Source organism: Elephantulus edwardii, unplaced genomic scaffold (genome assembly GCF_000299155.1).
Source record: "Elephantulus edwardii isolate Elephantulus edwardi_28Jun2011 unplaced genomic scaffold, EleEdw1.0 scaffold00042, whole genome shotgun sequence".
Lineage (NCBI taxonomy): Eukaryota > Metazoa > Chordata > Mammalia > Macroscelidea > Macroscelididae > Elephantulus > Elephantulus edwardii.
Genome location: NW_006399792.1, coordinates 14256980 through 14282910, shown reverse-complemented (window position 1 = coordinate 14282910; position 25931 = coordinate 14256980). Strand labels below are relative to the sequence as shown.

Below are 25931 nucleotides of genomic sequence, written 5' to 3'. Positions count from 1 at the left end.
TCCTATAAAAATAAACACAATAATATACATGGTGGTGGTTGTTGGGTGTCATCGAGTTGACGACTCAGCAATCCTCTGAAACAGATCTGAACCTTGCGCTGTCCTGCACCATCCTCACGAACTCTGACATGCTGTGCCCACTGTTACACTCTCTGTGTCATTCCATCTTCTTGAAGGATTCCTATAATAATTGAAACTCTGTCTCATTCTACATTTACATTTGGTGGGCCCACTAAAAGTCCTGCTAGGTGATAGAATTACATTATGTTTTCTCTAAATGTCTCCATTCACTTAAAAGAAGCAAACCTGTGTTACTACTAAAAACAAATTCAATGAAAGACAATCTGTGTTTCTGAAAAAGATGCTAGTTAAAGAAAACTACTAAATGCCGGAACCAAATATCAGAACAAACTAAGATTTCTAGCCTCCTCCCCCAATAAATACCGAAAGATTAAAGAAAGCTCTTTGGCTTAGAGAATATATATTATTCACTTTCATTTTAGGATGTTGTTTACCAAAATATCATAAATACTTAATAGCAACCGTTCCTAGTGCTTCCAGCAAACGGCAGTAAAAGGAAACATAAACTTCAGCTGTGAAAACCCATGAGTTTTGCTTTGCATTTCATCACTCCCTTTCCCTATACCCTGTTTAGGATACCCACATTCTAATGATCACCAGAGACAGCTCAAGTGAATTCCAAACAGAAATATTATGAGCTCCAGTGAAACTAGTTATCATTAAAATGGAGAGAACAACAACCACCGTAGTCAAATATTCAGTTGCTGGTTCAAGTTGCCTTACTGATACCTAAGAAATGCCATTTTTGGAGGAGTGAGTAATCACACATTCCAATCCAAATTTTTATTTTACATGTCTCCTGTATGAATATAAAACTTTCAAGACATCAGAACAGTTAGAAACTCCATGCCCAAAGGGAAGATGTGTCTGAGCCATTTATGAAAACCTTAAAACTTGAAATCAAAAGCCCAGGCTCACTGAATTCAATCTGCAAGAATTAATATCAAATCTCACTCACAAAAAAAAGCCAGATCTTTAGGACTACCTTGTATCTGCAACACCAAACAAAACCCCGCCCTTGTCACTTTATTCAAAGTAATAATGGCCTGCTCTGGAATAAGAATTACAAGATAAAGCAGTTGAAAGATAAAGATAAAAAAAATGTATCTAAAATAATGACCTCCTGCTCCAGAGGTTTACTCACAGAATTAATAATTCCTTTGAGAGCTTGAAAACCACCTTTGACAGGGAAAACTTGTTCCTTGGAATCAGCAATTCTTTCAAGCTTTAGGGAAAAAAATAAGAAGTAATTAAGACATAAACAAAAGAGGTTTGCATAGTGCTTAAAATGTTGGGCAGCTAATCAAAGGGTCAGTAGTGCAAATTCAACATCTTCTCCAAGGAAGGAAAATGGGAAGCATTCTCATATAAAGATTTATAAGCTCCAAAACCCAGTAGAGCATTCTGACTTGAAATGGACTCAGTAGCAATGAGTTTTAAGATCAAAACATAAACCAAACCCATTAGTACCCATTTGTTTCACACTGATTGCGAGCCAGTAGAACTGACCCACAGGGTTTTCAAAGCTACAGTCATTTCTGAAGCTGACTGCCGTATTTTTCTCCCACAGAATGGTGGGTAGATTCAAACCACCAACCTTTTGATTAGCATTTGAGTATTTAACCACTGACACTTGACGAGTCCTTGGTTAAAGTGCACAATACTTTTAAAGATTTATTAATGGTTGTGGTCATCTGAGAGAAAAAAATCTTCAACACGGTCTTTAAACCACCAATGTGGCCTGTGGGAGAGGTCAGAGAAAGTAGTGGCAGTGGTTACTCTATACATAGAACCACAAAAGCAAGTGGAAATCAGCCTCAGTAATAACTTCAATGGCCTCAGTTTGCAATCCCAAAACAGTGCAGTTCTGAAATCTGTGCCTGCCATGAGTCATGGGAGTTTTAGCCAGGCTCAACCTCGAATTTAGTTAGATGCACAACTGTTTTGTGAGGAAGGGGTGGGGAATTAAATATATAATTCCACAATACTTTATGAAAAATATATTTTATTTTGAAGAAGTCTAAGAAAAATTTAAAATGTTTTTCTTAATGGACATTTCAAGTCCCTGCACATCTGGGTCAAATTTTAAATCAAATTAAATAGTGCAACAATGAATGAATGGAAATCCAAAATCTTTGTAAATGTTCATTAAAAGTAATAAAATTTAATAAAAATTTAAAAAAGAAACCTAAAAAAACCCTCTAAAAAATACTGTTACACAATCTTGTCTATTGAGTTAAAGAAGACAAACAGTAATCGTATCACCTCCGTGCTAGTTTTTCTCTTACATCAGTTCCTCAAACCCAGTAGGCATCAGAAATTCAGATTTCCATTTTCAGTAATGAAATCTTAAATTCAAAAAATTCTTAAATTTGAGCTTAAGTCATATATATAGTAAAGAAATGAGCATTTTATAAAGATATTTGAAAACTGATATAAGTTACCTGCAAAAATAATTTGACAAATAATTCTTAAAATAGTAATGCCATTTAAATATGCCAGATTTTACTAGATTTACCCAAAAAGTTACTAGACCTGTTGAACTCACCTGCGCTTGTTCAAAATCAAGGACTCCAACGCAATAAACTCTAGCCCCAAGTGACCTGGACGCCTTGGCCTGTCTCAGAAGAGAGAATGAAAGAGAGGAAGATTATAAAAATATTAGAGTAGACATGCAGAGACACACAGCAAAGTACAGCAGGGTGTAAGAACAGTTTCAGTTCAATACCCACCTCTTTCTCTGCATATGATGGCACCAGACCGTCCAACTTACCATCTGTCAGAGCAATTATGATACTGGAGGTTTTTAAACCTCCTGCTTTCTGAATTTGTTCATTCGCCTGAAAATGAAGAATAATTATCCAACTTATCATTTAATTTTAACTTTTAACCAACATGTTCCATCAAACCAAATCTGTAAATTTGACAAAAATCAAAATATTGCTAATTGGCTTTTAAAATAAGATTTGTGCTATCTTACTTGGAATATCATTCACATTCAAGCTCAGTTAATATCAAGGTTTTTTTGCTTTTTTGTTTGATTGGTCAGGATATTTTTTTTTAATGTTAGCTTTAAGGGACATAGATTCTTAGTTGTGGTTGACTATTCAGAATACAACCACCAAGAAAGCAGAAAATATTTTAAAAGGCAAAAATATCCAAATTTTTATAACTATCAGAAATCATTTTGTTCATCAGTATCATCACTAGAACAATTAAAGCATGTGTTAGTGAATATAACACAAATAATAATTATGGCTTTTAAACTTTGTTAGAGTCAAAATGTATTCTTTTCCACACTCATGAATGTAAAAGAACTTACTAGCTTTAGTCCTTCATGTATATACGTCTCTCCTACTGGACTAACTTGTCTTAAATCCTCCAAGCCTCGTACAATTTGGTCTCTGAAAAGAATGCATTACAATATTAAGCAAAAGGAAAATAAGCAAAGATCAAGACAAACAATTCTCAAAAAACAAGACAGCATTGTGTCTAAGGTTTTTCATAAAGAAAGCCCATGGATTTGAAAGCAGAAAGATCCTCATCCAGTTTTGCTACTGTATTCTGGTAATCATTTAGATACTTCCACACTTTCATTACAGCAACTGGGAGTATCAACAATGTGAAATGTCTCTAAAAATTTTTCTAGACTTTTTTTTTCCCTGTGAGCAGGTATCTTCAATTATATAATATTACCAAATGGTAAAAAGCTAAACTATTTTCACAGGGATCTAGTACCTCCATTTCAAGACCCCTTTTGTTGTGACTCTAAAAGCACTTTTGAAATCTTCAAATCACCTCATTAAAAGTAAGACATTTTCTTTTCTGTCCTCAAATTCCTAAAGTATATACTTGACCATCACTTCTGGAAAGTAAGAATTTCTACATGTGGTCCACTGAAGTAAGATATAATTTTTATTATTTATTCAAATTCATGTTATTTCCCCATTCATCCAGACACCAGTATATTCTCTTAAATATGGTAAATTGTTGGTGGTGGTAGGTGCTGTCAAGTCCAGAACATCCACAGTGCCCGTTAGAACAAAAGATCTGAACCTCATCCTGTTCGAGACCATCCTCACATTTCCTGACACACTAGAGCCTACTGCAAACAGTCACTGTGTCAATGCACTTGATTGAGGGTCTTCCTTTTCTTCACCAGCCCTCTGCCTTTCCAAGCCTCTCCAAGGACCAGACCAGCCCTCTTTGCAACATGCCAGAAGTAAGTGAGGCAAAACTTTATTCTCTTTGCCTTCAACGAGTACTCTGACTTTACTTCCTCCAAGACACATTAAAATATGGTAGAAACATTGACGAATGAATAAACTAAAGAATAAATGGTTGTATGTAAGCACGAATAGATGGATGGATAAGTAATATGTATAAAAAAAGATGAAAACCCATAGAATATTTTGCATTTTGACTAATTCATTTTCCCAATTAAACATACCTAGATAGAATATGACTACATTATGAAGAACTGCTTTGTATGTGTGAATAAAAGAATAGCCAATTTCCACAGCTTATATTTATATGGTTTCAAACACTCTAAAAATAAATAAAACCACAAGGTTCTTAAAGAGATAAAGAAAATAATGTTTGGGAGGAAAAATTTAAACTCTACTTAAAACTTTAAAACTTCAGTATAAAAACTTGGAAAAGAGATCTTAAGATATTTTCAGAAATTTATGGAAATACACCACCTCATCTTTCTTCCATGTTACAGATGGTAGGTTCAAGCCACCAGCCTTTTGATTAGTATCTGAATTCTCTAAATCCTATACCACCATCATGCACTATTATAACTCACATAACTTGTATGAATACAGTACACACACGTAGCCAAAACATTTTTTCATGTGATGACGCAGTGTTTAAAGTTGCAACCAACAAACCATTCAACAGAACCTTATCACTCTTCAAAAGTTGCTTTTTGCTTATATATCAATGTTACTGATGAAAATGATAACATTGTAAATTCTGCTCTTCTCAAAAATCTTCCCCATACAAACAACTTACAAAGCATAAAGTTAATCTTACCCCATCCTGATTCAGTTACCTCTCTGCCAATCCATATTGACTGTCTCATTTAATAATCTAGTTCAAAGCTTACTAACTATTCTATGACCACTTTTCTACATTCCTTACATATTTCTCTATGGGACCCATGCAGTCTCTTGATACTCATACTCAGATCTTACAGTAACAAATCATTTAATATCTTAAAAATTCTCTAATTCAAAAGGATTTAACTAATTTATTCATATTCTTTCTTTTCAACTAAATTTACAGTGAGTCATCAAGTTTATTTATAATGAATCTCTCTAATTTGCACTAATTCCTTATTACAGTTATTTTTGTAAAGTAAGTGATTAAATTTTTTTTCACTGGCCCATTTAAAAATTAATTATTCTACAGATGATGGAGTACATGACACAAAAATATAAGCTTGTCTTATCTAAATATTTATGTTTTATATCTTCTTGAATGACTTAAAACGGATTCTGTCTGAACATAGATATAAACCCAATACTTGGTGCTTCCCAGGAATGAGTGGCAGTGTGTCGTCAAGTTAATGTTTGCTGCCAAAGGCAACTAAAAAAGACAACTGAAATTTGAGTTTACACAAACAAATTTTGCCTGGTAAAAAATAGTCTTTTCTATTCCTTTCAGATTCAGCTCACCATTATTTCTGAGACCAGATAGCAGCAAATGGTTAAGGTGTGTCTTCTGCAGAAAGCTCCAAATATATGGGATTTTCAAATATAAATTTGGAAGCTTCATCTCTATTGACTTATTCTATTCGAAGATTCAAAGCCAACAAGTTATTGGTTTTGCATCCATACTAGTAGCTGCCACCATAATATGTTAAGAGTTCCAGACTCCAATCATTGCTTTTGAAACTGCAGAAGTAAGTGATCTTTGCCCATAGGACCAACACACACAAGTCTTCGTCTTGCATTCCTTCCAAGATGACTACGTAGTCAGTATTTCTCTCCATAAACAAATGTTGTCACTTTGGGGACAAGTGGATGCCAAAACAAGATTGAATAGATCATGTTTTCAAAAGATCCTAACTAAAGAGACATTTTGAATAAGCTAAATGAGGGGACAAGGAAACTGGTGAAATAGTTAAAAAGCAGAACTTCGTGATCTACCCTGTGACTTAGAGAAATTCTAAAGGAAAGCAGGTCAGAAAATGATAAAAACAAAGAAAACAAAAGTGGACTTGTTAAAAACCAAATAAAACCTCCAACAAATATCTTTAAATCTTAGCTTCACTGAGTTTAGCTTTGTTTGATGGTATGACTTTAACTACAAGGAACAGTAATAGTGAAACTACTTTGGTATTTGTTGTGAAGCCGTTGTCAAGGATGCGGCTATCATGACACGCATGATACCCTATAAGGTCTCACAGGAGAAGTTTCTGTGTCATCACCGAGTGTTTTATACTTCCTCCTTTCTGCTAATACAAAGATGCAAATTTTGTCTACTTCTTTCTCAGCCTGGCGGGAAATCCACCGAAAAAATTTTTTACTCATTCACAAAGATCTAAGTTCCTTTGGTCATATTACCTTATTTATTCTCATGGTCCTAAATATATGTAAGTGTTGTTGTTGTTATGTACCATCGAGTTGCCTGTGACTCAAATAGACCCTATGTACAACAGCCCTAAACCCTGCTCTGTCCAGTGTCAATTTTATTGTTCTGACACATGTACCCCCATTACCCCAGTCATTAAATCAAACCATCTTATCAAGGGTCTTCTCCCCCTGCTCTGTCCCTCTACCTTCCCAAGCATGATGTCCTTTTCCAAGGGCCGGTCCCTCATTGTAACCTCTCCAAAGTATTTCAGACAAAACTTCAGAATCCTTGCCTCCGAGGACTAGCCTGGTTTAACCCTCTCCAGGATGAACCTGTTTGTTCTCCTAGCAATCCATGCATTCTGCACTCAACTAGGATTGCAATTCTGCAATCCTAGCATTCAACACTTTTCTCCAACACCACAGCTCAAAGGCATCAATTCTCCTTCTATTATCCCTAGTGATTGTCCAGCTCTCTGATGCATTGCAAGCAATTGCAAAGACCATGACCTATATCAGGCACACTTTAGTCTCCAGAATGGCATCATTGTTCTTCAGTACTCTGGAGAGGTCTCTGACAGCACATAATAATGTCAGTCTAGATACAAAGGTGCGCCTAATCCAGGCCATGGTCTTTTGAATTACTTGTTATGCTTCCGGAGAGCTGGACGATGACTAAGGATGACAGAAGAATAGATGCCTTCGAATTGTGGTGCTAGAGAAGACTCTTGAACATACCATGGACTGCCAAGAAATAAATAGGTCTGTCTGGGAGAGGGTGAAACCAAGTTTCTCCTAGGAGGCTAGGATTATGAAGTTCTGCCTCACTTACTTAGGGCACGTGGGCACTTAACAACAATTATTATATAATTATATATAATTTAATATGTAAACTATACTAAATTTGCATGTGTGTGTGTATATATATATATACATACACACACACACACACACACACATATATAGTTGTTGTTGTTGCTGTTAGGTGCCGTCAAGTTGAGTATAACTCATAGGGAACCTATGAACGACAAATCTGAACCTTGTCCTCTCGTGTGCTATCCCTATCATCTCTCATAAGAGATGAGCCCACTGCCTCAGTCACTGTGTCAATCTACCTCACTGGGAATCAACCTCTCTTTTGCTGACCCTCCACCTTTCCAAGCATGTCCTTTTCCACGAAACAACTCCTCCTAATAACTTGCCCAAAGTATGTGAAACAAAGTTTCCTCATATTCGCCTAGAAGGACTACTCTGGCTGCACTTTTTCTAGGACAAATCTGTTTGTTCTACTGGTCATCCATGGAGTAGGAAGCTCTGGTGGTGTAGTCTGTAGGGAGCTAATCCAAAAGCCTCCCTGGTTCAAGTTCACGAGATGTTATATGAAGGAGAAAGATGAGCAATTTCCTTCCTTGTGATTGACCACTTCTGGAAAACCAACGGGAGGAGCAGTCATGAGTAGGTTCTACTTGATGGCAATAAGTCTGAACTAAGAGAACTTTGTAACACTGATCTAAAGCTGTGAGAGTAATCTTTATATTAACTAAACAGATTCATCTTGGAGAGGGTTAAACCAGGCTGCTCCTTGGAGGCAAGGATTCTGAGGCTTCGTCTGACATACTTTGGACATGTTGTAAGGAGAGACCGGTCCTTGGAGAGGGACATCATGCTTGGGAGGGTGGAGGGCAGGCCCAGGAGGGGAAGGCCCTCTATGAGGTTGATTGATTCAGTGACTGGGGTAGTCGGGATGGGTGTGTTGGAGACAGTGAGACATGCACAGGACAGAGCAGAGTTTAGGGCTGTTGTACATAGGGTCGCTATGAGTTGCAAGTGACTCGATGGTACATAACAACAACAACAAACAACTTCTCCTCAAATTTCCTTGCTGTGTAAAGAAAGTAAAGGAAGGGAAAGGAAAGAAGGGCATAGAAAGGACAGGAAGGGAAGGGGACAAAGGAGAGGATGGGAAAGGAGCATTGCAACTAAAACTAGCTATCATGAACTGTGTCTGTGAATTGTCCATATTCACAGAACACACTGGGTTGTGCAAGGGGTCAATAATTTCCAGTAAACAAGGTAACCGCAGGCTTACATGTGCTTTCTTGCAAGAATATGTCAGCTTGTGCTTATGTAACATACTGAGTAATCTGCTACTAATGCCTTCATTTCTAATACAACAATAGGTTGAGAGAGTTACATAAAGGAAAAAGGGTAACTAAAAATTTATGCTTGGTTATCTCTCTGAATTCACACTCTTGAAAGCCAGTCGTCATGCTGTGAGAAGTCCAGCCAGATGAAAAAGTCACACAGAAGAAAATAAAAATGCATCCATCACAGATCTACCTGCACTCGCAAATCAATAACAGTCTCTATGACTACAGCATCAGGTAATGTTACACGGAAAGGACGAGACCCCAGTTGAGTTCAGTCAACATAAAGAATTTTAGGTGCTAATAAAATGGTTGTTGTGTAAATCATTAAGATGTAGGGTGTTTTGTAATACATCACTGAGCAACAACAACAAAAATTCATCACTACATATGTTTCGAGTCCTTTGAATAGGGATCAATTTTGCTTCCTAGTAATGGATTGAGGCTTAGTAAGAAGAAGACAAAGATTCTAACCACTGAGCAAATTGGCAGCATCAGGATGGATGGTGAAGTTATAAAGATGTTTCCCAGCTTTAGTTTGCTTGGCTCCACAGTCAACTCTCTTGGCACCAACAGCCAAAAAATTAAAAGACATATTGTGATGGGGAAGTTTGTTGTTAGGGACCTCTCCAAAGTACTGAAAAGCAATGGTGTCACTCTTGAGACTTAGGTGCGCCTGATACAGGCCATGATCTTAGCAATCACTTGCTATGCATCGGAGAGCTAGACAATGACTAGGGAGGATAGAAGGAGAATTGATGTGTTTGAGCTGTGGTGTTGGGAGTGGAATACTGAATACACCATGAACTGCTAATAAAACACACAGGTTCATCCTAGAGCGGGTTAAACCAAGCTGCTCCTTGGAGGCAAAGATTCTGAAGCTTCGTCTGACATACTTTGGACATGTTGCAAGGAGGGACCAGTCCTTGGAGAGGGATGTTATGTTCAGGAGGGTGGAGGGACGGCACAGGAGAGGAAGACCCTCTATGAGGTAGAGTGATTCAGTTACTAGGGTAATGGGAGTAGGTGTGTCAGAGACAGTGAGACTGGCATGGGACAGAACAGGTTTTAGGGCTGTTGTACACAGGGTCACGATGAATCACAAGTGACTCGACAGCACATAACAACAACAGCAACAATGGATGTTTATGGCTGTTGGCCCCATTATCTGTGTTGTGTTTTCTTAAATACTTATTTTTAGTGTTTTCTTGCTGTTTAGGGGAAATTTAATGCATTAAATTATGTTTCATTTGACACTTTTAATGTAAGTAGTTAAGGACCTGAACAGAAGATTTCAAAGGGCAACATTGGAAGAAAAAGTAAAGTATTACAATGAAATGTGCAAAAAACTTGGAATCATCAAAAAGGACACTCAGCATTTCTTAAGCTGAAGGAACTTAAGAACAAATTCAAGCCTCAAGTTGCAATACTTAAAGATCCAGGAAGCATTAAAGAAGATGGAAAGCATATACAGAGTCACTGTTCCAAAAGCAACTGGCGGACACAGAAGAATTCCATTAAACAACATATGAGCAAGAGCCTGTGGTGAAGAAGGAAGAAGTTCAAGCTGCTCTCAAAGAACTGGCAAAAAACAAGGCCCCAGGAACTGATGGCATACTAATTGATATATTTCAAAGAACAGATGCTGCCCTGGATGTGTTCACCAAGTTGTGCCAAGAAATCTGGAAGACAACCACCTGGTCAATTGACTGGAAGAGACTTATATTTGTTACCAATCCAAAGTAAGGTGACCCAACAGAGTGTGGAAATTATCAAACAGTATTATTGATATCACATGCAAGCAAGATTCTGCTGAAGAATATCCAAAAACGACTGGGACGGCACATCAACAGAGAACTGCCCGAAGTGCAGGCTGGGTTTAGAAGAGGTCGTGGTAATAGGGATATAATAGCTAGTATTAGATGGATCTCAGCTGAAAGCAGGGAGTACCAGAAGAATTATCTATCTGTGTTTCATTGACTATGCTAACGTATTTGACTGTGGATCAGAACAACCTGTGGCTGACTCTGATAAGAATGGGAATCTGAGAACACTTGATCATGCTTATGCAAAAACTATACTTTGACCAGAAGGAAGTCGTTAGAACTGAGAAAGGGAATATTGCATAGTTCAAAATTGGGAAGGGTGTATGCCAGGGATGTGTCCTATCTCCATAGCTTTCCAATTAATATGACGAAGAGATTATCTGGGAGCCTAGACTCTATGGAGAAATGTGGCATCAGGATTAGTTGAAGACTCATCAACAATCTGTGCTATGCAAATGACACAAACCTGCTTGTTAAAACAAAGGAGGACCTGAAGTACTTGCTGTTAAAGGTCAAGGACTGCAGACTTAAATATAGATTGAAGCTCAAAAATCAAGAAAACAAAGATTCTCACCACCAGCCCAACTGGCCATGTTAGATGATAGATAGTGAAGAGATTGAGATTGTCAACAGCTTTAGTTTGCTTGGCGCCACAGTCAACATTCTTGGTACCAGCAGCCAGGAAATTAAAAGACAAATTGCATGGGGAAAGTCTACCGTCAGAGACCTCTACAAACTATGGAAGAGCAATGATGTCAGTCTGGAGACTGAAGTGCACCTGATCCAGGCCATAGTCTTTGCAATTACTTGCTATGCATCAGAAAGCTTGACAATGACTAGAAAAATTGATGCCTTTGAGTTGTGGTGCTGAAGAAGAGTATTGAATATACAATGGATTGCTAGGAGAGCAAACTGGTTTGTCCTAGAGAAGGTGAAGCCAGATTGCTCCTTAGAGTCAAGGATTCTGAAGCTTCGTCTGACATACTTTGGGCATGTTGCAAGGAGGGACTGGTCCTTGGAGAGGGACATCATGTTTGGCAGAGTGGAGGAGAGGAAGACTTTCGATGAGATGGATCGATTCTGTGACTGGAGCGGTGGGAATGAGTGCTTTGAGATGGCTAGGTTGGCAAAGGATAGAACGGCATTTAGAGTTCTTGTACATATGGCACCTAACAACAACAACAATATTAGCACACATTAAAACAATACATTTTATTTTTTTCCATTTGATGCTATGCATTGAATGCGTATTTTTATGTTTCACATATGGTCAGATGAGAGAGCTGGAATTGTTAAGAGAGTTAAACTAGTCTCTTTCGCATGTCTAGCAAGTTGGTGTTGGTGCATGTTACGGACCAGGAAACCAGCTGGAATAACTGATCAGTGCCTTGATTGTCTTACTTGTGGCTTCAATATAGGGCTAAACTGGACTCCCTCCTATCAAGCTAGTCTCAAGGTAGCCATGGTTTTTATATGACTAAGAATACAAAAGTAGGCATCAAGGATGTCTCCTATGTCCATACTTTTTCAATCTACATGCAAAACAGATCATTCAGGAGCCTGGACTTTATGAGGAGGAATGTGGGTGGCATCAGTATTGGAAGAGGACTCATCAACAGCCTGTGTTAAGTAGATGACCCAACCTTGTTCATTGAAACTGAGGAGGACATAAGACATATGCTGTGTAAGGTCAAGGACTGTAGTCTTGAATATCAATTGAAGCTCAACATCAAGAAAACAAAGATTCTCACCACTGGGCCAATTGGGAGGTTCATGATAGTCAGAGAAGAAATTGAGACTTTTAACAACTTCAGCTTGCTTGGTTCCACAGTCAACATTTTTTGCACCAGCAGTCAGGAAATTAAAAGTCAAATTGCAGCAGGAAAATCTGCTGTCAGAGACCTCTCTAGAGCACTGAAGAGCAAACAATGTCAGTCTGGAGACTAAGGTGTACCCACCACAGGGCATGATCTTTGCAATTAATCTCTATGTGTCAGAAAGCTGGACAATGACTAAGACTGATAGAAAAGGAACTTATGCCTTTGAGTTGTGGTTCTGGAGAGGAGTGTTGAACATATTGTGGACTTCCAAGAAAACAAACAGGCCTAAAAAGGGTAAAACCAAGCCACTCCCCAGAGGCAAGGATTTTGCAGCTCCATCTCACATACTTTGCACACGTGGCCAGGAGAGATCAGTCACTGGGGAAGAATATCATACTTGGAAGGGTAGAGGGACAGGGCAGATTAGGAAGACCCTGGATGAGATGGATTGACTCAGTGACTACAGAAGTGGGATTAGCTCTGTCAGAACATTGATATTGGCTCAGAATAGGGCAGGGTTCAGAGCTGTTGTACACAGAGTCACAATTTGTCGCAGGCAACTTGATGGCACATAACAACAGGTGAAAATGGAAATGGCACATCTTCACTTCAACCCTGGTAGTTTAGTAGGGTAAATATTGAGCTTCTAACTAAAGAAGCACCAATTTTAATCTGTCAGCTTCTCCAAAACACAAAGATGACACTGCTTATTCTGGTAAAGACTTACACTCTAGAAAGCCTATGGGCAGTTCTACTATGCATTATAGGGTTGGTATAAGTAGGAATTGATTTCTTGCCAATGGATTTGGTTTGGGGATTTTTTCACTTCTGCCACATGTTTCTGTCACAAACCCAGAAGAAAATATATATTTATTATACATTATAATTATTTAATAAATGCATTATATATGATAATAGGTAGCATATCTTTGGAACAACAGAAGAACAACCTTTCACAATAGCTAAAAATATCACACATCCATGCTACTAGTGTCAAATACAAAAATGGGATTAAACATTTGTTTTAGAAAGTCATTTTTATTAGATTGAGTATATTGTGTTAAAGGATATTATTGAAATTTACACAAAATTACTAATGATTTATAATTCATTTAGTATTGTATTTTACTTGAGCTAGTACATATAAAATATTTAGCAAAAACATTTTTTAATTTTTATTTTATTATTTGTGTGTACTGTCAAATCAGATCTGACTGGTACAGGAGAAGATTGTCCTTCCTTCACAGGCAGAGCGTCTGGTGGATTCGAATCGTGCGCCTCTGGGATTGTAGTGCAGCTTCTTGCCACTAGGCCACTAGAGCTCCCCTTGCAAAAATATTTTAAAGATAATTGTTGTTTTTAGGTGCCATTGTGTTGAGTATGACTCGTGGAGACCATATGAAAAAGATCTGAGCCCTGTCTATCCTGTGACAGCCTCACAATTTCTGACACATTCAAGCCCATTGCTGCAGTCACTGAGTCAATGCACCTGGTTGAAGGTCTTCCTTTCCTCCACAATCCCTCCATCTTTCTAAGCATCATGTCCCTTTCCAAGAAATAACCTTTCCTAGCAATAAACCTAAAGTTTGTCAGATTAAGCTTTATCATCTTTGCTTCCAAGTTGCACTCTGCTTGCACTTTCTCCAAGACATATCTGTTTGTTCTTTTGCTAATCCATGGGATATTCAGTACTCTTCTACAACACCACAGTCCAAAGGCATCAATTCTTCTTCTATTATCCTTAGTCATTGTCCAGCTCTTGATGCATAACAAGTTACTGAAAAGACAATGACCTGAATCAGGTGCACCTTAGTCATCAAACTGACATCATTGATCCTCAATAATTTGTAGAGGTCCCAGACTACAGATTTTCACAATGCAATATGTCTATTGGTCTCCTAACTGCTGGTACTAAGTGTATTGATTGATTGATTGTGCCTTTTAGTAAGATCAAATCATTGACAGTTTCAATCTTTTCCCCATCAGTCATGATGTTAGGGAGCTCTGGTGGCCTAGTGGTAAGATCTGTGGTGCAATTCTGAAGGTATGCAAATTGAATCCACCAGTTGTTCTGTGAGAGAAGAATGGGCAATCAGTTCCGACTCAATGGTACCCAACAACTATCAGTCCAATAGTGAGTATTAGGAGGGTTTTTTGATATTGAGATGCAATCCATATTGAAGCCTGCAGTGTTTAACCTTCTGCAGCAAGTGCTACAAATACTCCTTACTTTCAGCAAGTAAGGTTGCATCATCTGCATAAGAAAGGTTATTGATGAGTCTTCCTCCAATCAAGAGTTCAGCTTCTCAAATAATTTGTTCAGCATGCAGATTAAATAGGTATGAAATAAGAATACAACCCTAACAGACAGCTTTCATAGTTTTAAAGCATGCAGTGTTTCCTTGCTCCATTCACTCAAAAGCCTCTAGGTCTACATATAGGTTTCACATGAGCATAATTCATTGTTCTGGGATCCCATCCTTCTCAATGTTAGCCATAATTTCTTTTGATCCACCCCATCAATGTTTTTGCATAGTCAGTAAAGCATAGATAGACATTCTTCTGGTATTCTTTGCTTCCCACCAGGATACAACTTTACCTACTACTTTTATAAACTCATTTTAATAATAAACCACAGTATTAGCCACAGTGACGAGATCAGAAAGAAAATACATGTTTCCACTCAATATACTGACAATAATTTTCTATTTGTGTTATTATCTATTTCTACGTCATATACTACCAATATACTACCAAAAAATAAATCCCAACAATATAATTCATTCTCTTCTAGACTTGAACTTACAAAAAACTTGGTAAACATTTTAAAAGTGAATGAAACATTATTTCCTAAAGACAAACATTACTCACACATTCTGATCTCTTACAAACTAACAGTTTTAAGAGTTTTAGTTAACTCTTCAGTAGCTTATATAACAATTTGTCCATTATAGTTTACCAAATACATATTCCCAGGACTTTCTAAAGCACCTGACACAACAGTTGTGGTCCAGAGTCCAGATAAATAAACTAGCAATCCTGGATCCAAAAATGTTCCTTACTAAGTGCCCTGTACTATCTGAGTCCTGTGTAAAATGTTCTCCTTTTAAAGTCTTTTTAAGGTTCCTTTTAAGTCTTCAGACTTTGGTCTGAATTTATCAAAGTGAGGAACACAGATCACATCTCAAGTTCATACCTGCTGCATTTAGCATATTTTTATTCTAGTTTTCATACTCACTGTCTTATCGAACCATAAGAAATTGACCCTTGCTTCCTATTACTGCACTGTGCCAGTTCTGTCTCCCAGGCATGTGTAACAATACACTTAATTTTCTAGAATATACTCATAAAGCAGATGTGGAGCTTCACTGAGAGTAGTTATTAACATATCCATCTCTAGAACCAGAGCTGCTGCCATACTCAGATCTCTGGAGTTAATATAATGTGTGATTCAAGCAAATTTTTCTAGGACTAATCATCATTTCCCTATTGGAATTTAAAAAAAAAAAATCCAACTACAGCCACTTCCTCTCATCATTTCACTGATTTTTAGTAGGAAAGAATAATAGAAGTGAATGGATATGTTCTTAAATTCTGAGAAGAAGGAACACAGCAAATTTAAGTCCGTAAATTGATTAGATGTGCATGCTAAGAAGTCAAAATAGGATTTGAATCTTAGCTGTGACTACTTTGTTCTATGTATTGATTTGTAAAGATAAGTTAAATTGGGGAAATTTGCTGTCAAGGGCCTCTCCAGAATGCTGAGGAGCAAAGATGTCAGTCTAAAGACTAACATCTGACTAGCACCTGATCCAAGCCATGGATTGTTCTCAATTTAGTTGCTAAGCATCTGAGAACTGGACAATGACAAAGAATGACAGAAGGAAAATCAATGCCCTTGAATTGTGGTGCTGGAGAAGAGTATATGGAACTTATCATGGACTACCCGGAGAACAAACAGGTCTTTCCTCAAGACAGTTAAGCTAGGTTACTCCTTGGAAGCAAGGATTTTAAAATTCTGTCTCATATACTTTGGGCATGTTGTAAGGAGGGGCCAGTCCTTGGAGAGAGGGACATCATGCTTGGAAGAGTGGAAGAACAGTGCAAGAGAGTAAAATCCTGGATGAGATGGATTGACACAGTGACTGTGGAAATGGGGTCAGGTGTGTCAGAAATATAATATTGGCTCAGGATAAGGCAAGATTCAGACCCTTTGAATTCCATGATTCAAAGACAGCTGTCTCTCACAACAGAAGAAATTAGAAAGTTTTAGTTGTGGGGTTTTTTTAAATTTTTATTTTGGTGTTTGTTTTTTTCAATTTTATTATATTTTGTGTGTGTATCGTCAAATCAGATCTCACTGGTACAGGAGGAGATTGTCCCTCCTTATCCAGCAGAGAATCTGGTGGATTTGAACTATGCACCTCTGGGATTGCAGTGCAGCTTCTTGCCACTAGGCCACCAGAGAGCAGACTGAAGAGCTGAAATCATGGTGAAGAGTTTTCTCTCTATCCATTATATTACCTCACATATGAGAGGGGTAAGATGTGCTATACATTTTAAGTGATCTTTCTGTCTAATATATCTGCTCCTCACTCATTAACTGTGTGTCCTTGGACAAGCTGCACTGCCTCTCTTAGCTTCAGTTTCATTACTGTAAAATTGAGCTAATAAGACTATTACATGAAGTTGTCATGGTGATTACCAGAGTTAATATACGGAGAGCACTCACACACTGCCTGCCACACAATACCGGCAACCAACCACTGTGGTGGAGTTGAATCCAAATCACAGTGGCCCCACATTGGCTCTCCAAAGCTGTAAATCTTTATAGAAGTAAACTGCCCATCTTTCCCCTGCAGAGCAGCTGGTGGAATCAAGCCACTGATCCTTTGTTTAGTGGCCTAACACATTGTGCCCCAAGTAACCACAAAATATTACTTGGCAAATGATTTCAACTAAAACACAATTGCAGCACAAAGGTAATATTGACCAGAATGGAGCATACTCCACTCTTTGCAATTAAGCAACATTTAAAAACCCAAAAACCCCGTTGTGCATCAATTCCATATTATAGTGACCATTTTGGTTTCCAAAGCTGTAAATCTTTACAGGAAGAAACTGTTCATTTTTAAATTTTTTTACTTTTTTTCCTGAGGAGCAGCTTGTGGATTCAAACCACTGACCTTTTGGTTAATAGTTAAATATAGAAAACATACCACCAGAACTCCATAGTAAATAACATTATTCCTTAAAATTTGTACTACTTCCAAACCTAATATTGAGGCAATGAGCATTTTCACATTGAGTTAATACATGAGTCTGTAAGATAGCCCTGAGCTGAATTAGCACATGCACACATCCCTTTAACCCTCCACTATTACACTGTAATATGTAATGTGCCCATTACACTGGACACAGTATCTTTGTGTTTTCCTGAGAAATCATACTGTTTGATATCTCACAGTTAAGATAGTAAACAGTAAGGTGAGTAGATTTACTAATAGACGCATTGTTGCTGGGTATCATTACAGCTAATCAATAGCTGGCCCTCCAGTCAGTTTCCAGTGAATCGCAAATATTTTTCCCTCGGAGTAGCAGGTGGACTCAAATTGTATTCATTGAACAGAAAGCATAATTTCTTATTGTTAAGCCATCATAGATATTATGGGAGCAACACAGGAAAAAGAAAGAATGGTTCAAATGGAAGTATTATAGAGAATTAAATATTAGAGCACTGAGAATATAACCAAATCCTTTCTTGCCATGTGTTATTATTCTCGTTGTGTGTTTACTGTTGTCTTATATCGTCAAGGCAGAACCAACTCACAACTGGCCCATCAGCGACTTTTCAGAGGCAGGAAATCACATAATAGGAGACGTTCTCTTTCTCTTGCAGGGCAAACGGTAGATATGAACCATGTGCCTTTGAATTGGCAGCACAACTCCTGTCACTAAGCCACCAGAGCTCCTTTGCTGTATACGTACATGGGGCTAAATACCAGCTAAACTTGTAGCACGGATGTGTGTTTATAGGACTTACTGCCTAGCAATCTTACCTCGTCTCTACTACAAGTCTTTAGCGGCCCTCTGAGAAGCATGAAAGAAGTATTGCTCATGTTTGCCAAAGTACTAAAGAAATATGAGTAATAGAAGTGAAATTGTGAAACTTTTTCTACTTAATCTTTGTTTTTCTGGTTTTGCTTTTCCTTACAATCAGGCATATTTATAAGGGAACTATGACATTTAAAAAGTCTATCTACAGAAGTCTAGTTTCTACACCTTGAAACAAAGATATTTAATAGCTGCTTAGCTACCTGATACTGCAATAACAGACATACTACAAGTAGATGGATGGCTTTAGCAAACAAATTTGTTCTCTTATAGTTTAGGAGGCTAGAAGTCTAAATTCAAGATGCCAGCTCTAGGAGAAAGTTTCTTTTTGCATGTCTTCTGATGCTAGGAGTTTTACAGCTCAGGTCCTAAAAATGTGTTCTGCCCGAGCTCTTTTGTTTTGATAGTACAGGGCTTCCCCCTTCTCTGATGGTTCTCTTCTCTGACAAGATAAAGATGCTAAAGGTCACTCCTTAAAAAAACTCCCTTACACAAGGGACTGCTAAGGTGCACTGAAAAACAGGGAACTCATGCAATATTATCCAAAATGGGTGACCCTGAAGGACATTATGCTGAGTGAAGTATCTCAATCACAAAAGGGCAAACACTGCATGGTGCCACTGTTGTAGAATGGGACTGACATCAGGGTTGGGGAAAGAATGAGAAAAATCGGATAAATTATGTATACTGCATTGAAATGGATGAGGGAGAGAACAGTTCAAAAGCAGTATATTATAGGGCATTACGATTATCATAAGAGTCCGGAATGAAGGTTGCAGAGTGGAGTATACTCAGGGTTGGGGGGGTGGGGTGCGGGGAGATTGTATAGCAATGAAGGAATTTTTCTTCTCCTTTTCAAAGAGAAGAGTGAACTGGGGGAGCGGGGGCAGAGAGAAAAGTGCAACAGTAAATGAATGGAAATCCAAACTCTCTGTAAATGTTCATTAAAATTAATAAAAATTTTAAAAAGCTTAAAAAAAACCCACCTCTGTTACATAAGGTCAAGGCTACGGTGGAATTTAGGATATTGTATCCTACCCTTAAGCCTCTAACAATTACTTGGCTTAGCTTAGCAAATTATGGGAGACAATTGTATAAATTCCACACTACATTACATACACATGTTTTGGGGAAACACAATCTAATACATGACAGTTGCCAAACTATTTGTTCCTTGCTCTGGCATCCTAAAGATATAAAATACAGTACCCAAACACTTCACAAAGAATGGATGAAAATCAACTCAATATAGAGCAGAAAATCAACTCAATATAGAGCAGAGAACTTACAGAAGTTACTGATTCAATAAAACAAAACCAGTAAAAAATACAATATTATTGTTGCTGTTAGTGCCTTCGAGTCGAGTCCAACTCATAGGGACCCTATGAACAAAAGATCTGAACCCTGATCTATTCTGTGCCATCTCCACATTTCCCAACACACAAGAGCCCACTGCAGCAGTCACCATGTCAATCCACCTGGTTGAGTTTCTTCCTCTCCTTCACCGACCCTCCATCCTTCCCAACATCATGTTCTTCTCCAAAGAATAGCACCTCCTAACAACATGTTCAAAGTATGTGAAACGAAGCCTCATCATTCTTGCCTCCAAAGAACACTCTGGCTGCACCCTCTCTACATATGTGTTTGTTGTCTTGACTGTCCAGGGGATGTTCAGTGCTCTTCTCCAATACTACAATTCAAAGGCATCTGTCATCTTTATTCGCTATCCTGTTTTCAAATGCATAGCTAGGAACTGAAAAGATCATGGCCTGAATCAGATCATACAATATATAGGAAAAATATATTCTTCACTGAAGATTGTTCTATGACATACAAAATACGCTTTCATTTTGGTCTTCTCAGCAGCTCTCTTAGAAACACACAGCAGAATTTATAAACATAGACACTAACACCACAAGCAGATGACTAGCCCGAGTCCCCAAGTCCATAAGTGGTAAAATTGGAGCCTTAAGCTCGATCTACTTAGTGTAAATTCCACAACTGCAAGCTAATTCAATATGTCACAAATTAAGAATTCCATGCTAACTGAAAATAGTTTTATTTATGAAGAAACAGAGAAGCCAGCTATGTAAAACGTAATCTGAAAATAACATTATTGAATTCTTCCTGAAATGCTAGCAAGCCTTTTTAAATAGGATAGCATAAGGCTCATTCTTTCCTGATCATTAAAATACTCTGTCAGTGTTATGAAACGCTGGTAGCCTTGCCTAGTGGTAAAAAGCCGTGCTGCCAATCAAAAGGCTCACGAGCTGAAACCACTAGTTGCTCTTCAAGGGAAAGATGGGGAATTCCCTCCCATTTGATGTACTGTGTCTGAAAACTCACTAGAGGGCCAGCTGTGGGCTGATTCTGACTCAAAAACATGTAACAACAACCATGCTATTGTTAGTTGCCATCAATTTGATCCCGACTCACAGTGACTCCATGTGTGCAGAGAGCTACTCTGTAGAGTCTTCAAGGCTGTGACTGCCAGAAGCAGATTATCAGGATTCTCTTCCAAGACACTAATGGCAGGAGTTGAAACATCACCCTTTTGTCTAATGGTTCTACACTTAGCCCACTGCATCACCAAGCACGGCTGGCACATCCTCTAAATTCAGATAATAAGAACAATCTTACAAATTAATGCTATTTTTACCATTTTTATCTTTATTATTTTATAGGTGAAAATTCTGTAGCAATGAAAGAATAATTACCTTTCCAATGTATTGAATGTACCATGGACTGCCAAGAAAACAAACAGATTCATCCTGGAGAGGATTAAACCAGGCTACTCCTTGGAGGCAAGGATTCTGGGGCTTCATCTGACATACTTTGGACACGTTTTAAGGAGAGACAGGTCCTTGGAGAGGGACATCATGCTTGCTAAGGTGGAGGGACAGCGCAGGAGGGGAAGGCCCTCTATGAGGTGATTGATTCAGTGACTGGGGTAGTCGAGATGGGTGTGTCAGAGGCAGTGCGACTGGCACAGGATAGAGCAGGGTTTAGGGCTGTACATAGGGTTGTACATAGGGTCGCTATGAGTCTCAAACGACTCGAAGGCACATAACAACAACAATCATCATTGACCAATGAATTATAATATTCCTATTCAATGGAACTCCGGTCACCTAGTGGGTGATGTGGTGATCCAGGAGTATTGGTGGCCTAGTGGTAAGAAGCTGTGCTGCAATCCTAAAGGCATGCAGTTCACGGCCACCAGCAGCTCTGTGGGAGAAGGATGAGCAATCTCCTCTCATGTGATTAACTGCCTCTTAAAAACCCGCCAATGGGTCAGCTATGAGTCTGTTCCGACTCAATGGTACACAACAATAACAACATTCAACGGTGTTCTGGTGACCTAGTGGGTGACCTAGTGATCTAGTTGCACTGCCAACTAAAAGACAAAGCTTTTTCAATTCTGGTAAGTATTCCATTGTGTAGATGTACCATAGTTTTTTTTCTATCCATTCATTTCTTGATGGGCATTTAGGCATTTGCTTCCATCTCTCTTCTATCGTGAATAATGCAGCAATAAACATGGATGTGGATACATCTGTTTGAGTTGTGGCTCTGGTTTCTTTAGGGTCTACAATGAAATAGTAAAATATTATACAACACAGGGGAGCCTTGAGGACATTGAGCTAAGTGAAATATCCATCACAAAAGAATGCATAGTGCATAACATCTCTATTATAAAAGAGGACAGACATGCGTGGGGGGTTGGAGAAAAATGTGTAAAGAGGATGTTATTGTTGTTGTTGTTATGTGCTTTCGAGTCACTTGCGATTCATAGCGACCCTATGTACAACAGCCCTAAACTCTGCTCTGTCCTGTGCCAATCTCACTGTCTCCAATACACCCATCCCGATTAACCCAGTCACCGAGTCAATCCACCTCATAGAGGGCCTTCCTCTCCTGTGCTGTCCCTCCACCCTTCCAAGCATGATGTACTTCTCCAAGGACCGGTCTCTCCTTACAACAGTCCAAAGAGAGGATAGATAATGAATACTGCATTAGAATAGACAAGGGGGAAGAACTGTCTGAATGGAATATATAATTATGCATTATATTTATAAGAAAAATCTAGAGCAAGGGGTGCACTGCAGGGTGGGAAATGGGAGAGAGGGAAGAGGGGAGAAAATGTGCAACAATAAATAAAAGAGAAAACAAAAATCAAGGAAATTTGGACCCACCAAGGTCTCTGTAGGAGAAAGATGGCAATCTTTCTTGTGTCATTTCCCCTCAAAGTCCTCTACAAAATTTAAAGACAGTCTATTCTTTTCTAATTTACAGTCTCCTAAAGAGGTTAAGCTTTAATTGGTTCCAACTCGATGGCACACAACAACAAAAACCACTCCTACTCACTGCTGCTGAATCAGAACCAGTTTACCCTCCTGTGAGTTTTCAGAAGCTCTAGATCACAAGAGGAGTTTACCCATCTTTCTCCTGTTGGAGCAACCAGGGAATTTAAGCTGCTTATTTTTGGGTTGGTAACACAAATCATTGCATACTAAAATTCAGAAAGACTGGATCTAGTAGCTTTGCTACTGACCACAACACTATGTTGCCTCTCAAAAGTCAAACTTCTCCTGTCCCCTTCCATTCTTTCCTCTATTTTATCTATATAACAATGTTCTAATCAATGATAATGTAGGAACACTAACTTAAAGCCTTAAATTCCTTTCCATACACGCTTGTGGTCATGTACCATCAAGTCGGAATTGACTCACAGCTGACCCTCCAGTGGGTTTTCAGAAGCAGTTAATCGCATGAGAGGAGACTGCCCATTTTTCTCCCGTGGAGTAGCTGGTGGTTTCAACCCGCATGCCTTTGAGATTTCAGCTCAGCTACTTGCCACCACAGCTCCCTATACATGCTTAAGCAACAGTAATCTGGTTGATCACTGAGTAAATTATATCTTGTTATTGAAAGTGTTACTCTCTGGTAACAAAGTCTAGACAGATATGTGCTGCTAACTCAAAGATAATGCACCTCTGGTGGTTTTCACCAGCAGCTCCTAAGAAGAAAGATCGGCAACTCCTTCCTCCCTTGTGATTTATAGCCTCAGAAGCACAATGGAGAGTTGACCCAAAGGCAGTGATTTTATTCAAAGTATTAGAGGACCTAAACACAAAGTTACCTGGCAATAAATTTGGTACAATAGGACTTAACTGTATTTCTGATATTATCCTAAATAAGTGTGTGTGTGTGTGTGTGTGTGTGTGTGTGTGTGTGTGTAAAAGTTGGTTGTTATTATATTTTGGAGGAACAATGTTCTAAGTGGTACAGCACTCTTCTGTCAATACGCTGTACTGAGGTAACCTGGGGTTGCTGTGATGCTGAACCTTGTGCTATTGGGGTGTCAAATGCCATAATGGTTACCAGTGTTTGGTGGAGCTCCCAGTTTAAGACAGGTTTGGAAGTAGGAGTGGCATTCACTTCCAAAACAACACGCCTCTGGTAACTCTATGAACTTTGAGAAACGACAATAATTACAGAAAGGCTTCAGGTCTTTCATATATAGGGTCACTATGAGTCGTGCTCGACTAGACGGCAATCAACAACAATAGTAACAACAAATGTTAGGCTGCTCTCTTTCCCTAACAGCTACACCATATCCAGAGCTGTTTCTTTAAGAATGAACCTGGACACAAAATGCATAAAAGCATGAACTCTGTTTTTCTTTTTTTTTTACATTCCAAGACATGGAAAGTTACTGCACATGGACTACAAGGGGCTACTAATTCTCTAGCCCCTGATGAGTCTCAGAAGCACAGAAGAAAGTACAGGGAGGAAGAAAGATTCTGTCTAGGTTGATTTTTCCTATTTGAGAGCAATTTCCTCTCAAGCAAAAGTTAAATCACAAATTATGAGACAAAGTAGTAAAGCAACTCTGTAAATTACAACTTTTTCCCATGAGTCCCTTCAAATTATGTCCCAGATCAGCACTGTTAAAGGGAAAAAAGAAATTTCTAAAAACTGCAATGACATATAACCTTTGAGAAATCCACATGTGTAGAACAAAGCACCATTCAAGAAAAATCTAGGTTCAACACAATACTAGCTCAAATATTCATCTAATAAGAATTTATTGAACAAGTACTATTGAACATATTTTGTGTCAGAAAGAGTAGATCAAAAACTAACAGAAGCACAATGACATATCAGACAAGAGTCTCACAATGAAAGTTTACAGAATACTACAGAGGCTACACCAGAAAGACTGATAATCCAATAACAAATGGGGAAAAAAATATAAAAAGGCTCTTCACAAAGAAAGACAATCAGATGACCAACATACACATAAAAAATTGTTCAAAATCTCTGGCAATCAGAGAAAAGCAAACCACAAAGAGATAGCTTGTCACTCCAATAGCAGTAGCAAAGTTTAAAGGACAGCAAGCAATAAATGTTGGAGAGGGTGTGGACAGACTGAAACTTTCAGGCACTGTTAGTGGGTCTATAAAATGGTACAACCACTCTAGAAGATAGTTTGGCGTTTCCTCAAAAAGGAGAACATAGAAATCCCATGTGATCTAGCTATTCACTGCTATGAAAATACCCCAAAGAAATCAGAACTGAGACACAAATGGAGATATGTACACCTATGTTCATAGTAGCATTATTCACAATAGCAAGAATATGGAAAAAGCTCAAATATCTATCAATAAACAAATGGATTGTGAAATTGTGGTTCATTCACACCAGGGAATACTATGCAGCACTAAGGAGTAATGATTTCTTAAAATACTATGAGAGAATCTAGAGAGCATTATGCTGAATGAACTGAATTAGTCTCATAAGGACAAATACTGAATAAGACCATTAGGTAAAAACAGAAGGAAAGCTACAAGTTGTTTATAAATGTCCAACAGAAGAAGGTGAAAAAGGTAGGGGTTGGAAAAGGGGAAGGGTAGAAATCATAGGCTAGCAGAGTTTAGTGGACAAATTGAGTTGGGGACAGTGAAGGAATAAGAAATATCAATGGGGACTTTAAAAGATAGTGTAATAATAGGCATAGATTAATTGTAATAATATAAAATAGAACATATATTGGCTAACACAGAAGAGTTTCAAGAAACAACATACGAGCAATAGGCACTGGTGATGAAGGAGGAGGTTCAGGCTGCTCTGAAGGACTTGGCAAAAAATAAAACCTCAGGAATTGATGACCAATTGACATATTTCAATAAACAAATGCTGCCCTGCACCAGGCTGTGTCAAGAAATTTGGAGGACAACTACTTGTTCAACTGACTGGAAGAGATCCATATTTATTCTCATTCCAAAAAAAAGGTGACACAACAGAGCATGAAAATTATCAAACAATATCACTAATATCACACACTAACAAAAT

The 25931-nt window shown here is 38.3% G+C and overlaps 1 protein-coding gene across 1 annotated transcript in view; it reads right to left on the bottom strand.

Annotated features, from left to right (window-relative positions):
• ANTXR2 (anthrax toxin receptor 2) overlaps positions 1–25931 on the bottom strand; it is a 158130-nt gene that overhangs the window by 123819 nt on the left and 8380 nt on the right. Inside the window, exons 4-7 of the mRNA XM_006885333.1 lie at positions 3404–3485; positions 2814–2921; positions 2630–2698; positions 1226–1306 (exon numbers count right to left, since the gene is read on the bottom strand). Of these exons, the coding sequence (XP_006885395.1) occupies positions 1226–1306; positions 2630–2698; positions 2814–2921; positions 3404–3485 (340 nt within the window). The remainder of the gene's footprint in view (positions 1–1225; positions 1307–2629; positions 2699–2813; positions 2922–3403; positions 3486–25931) is intronic.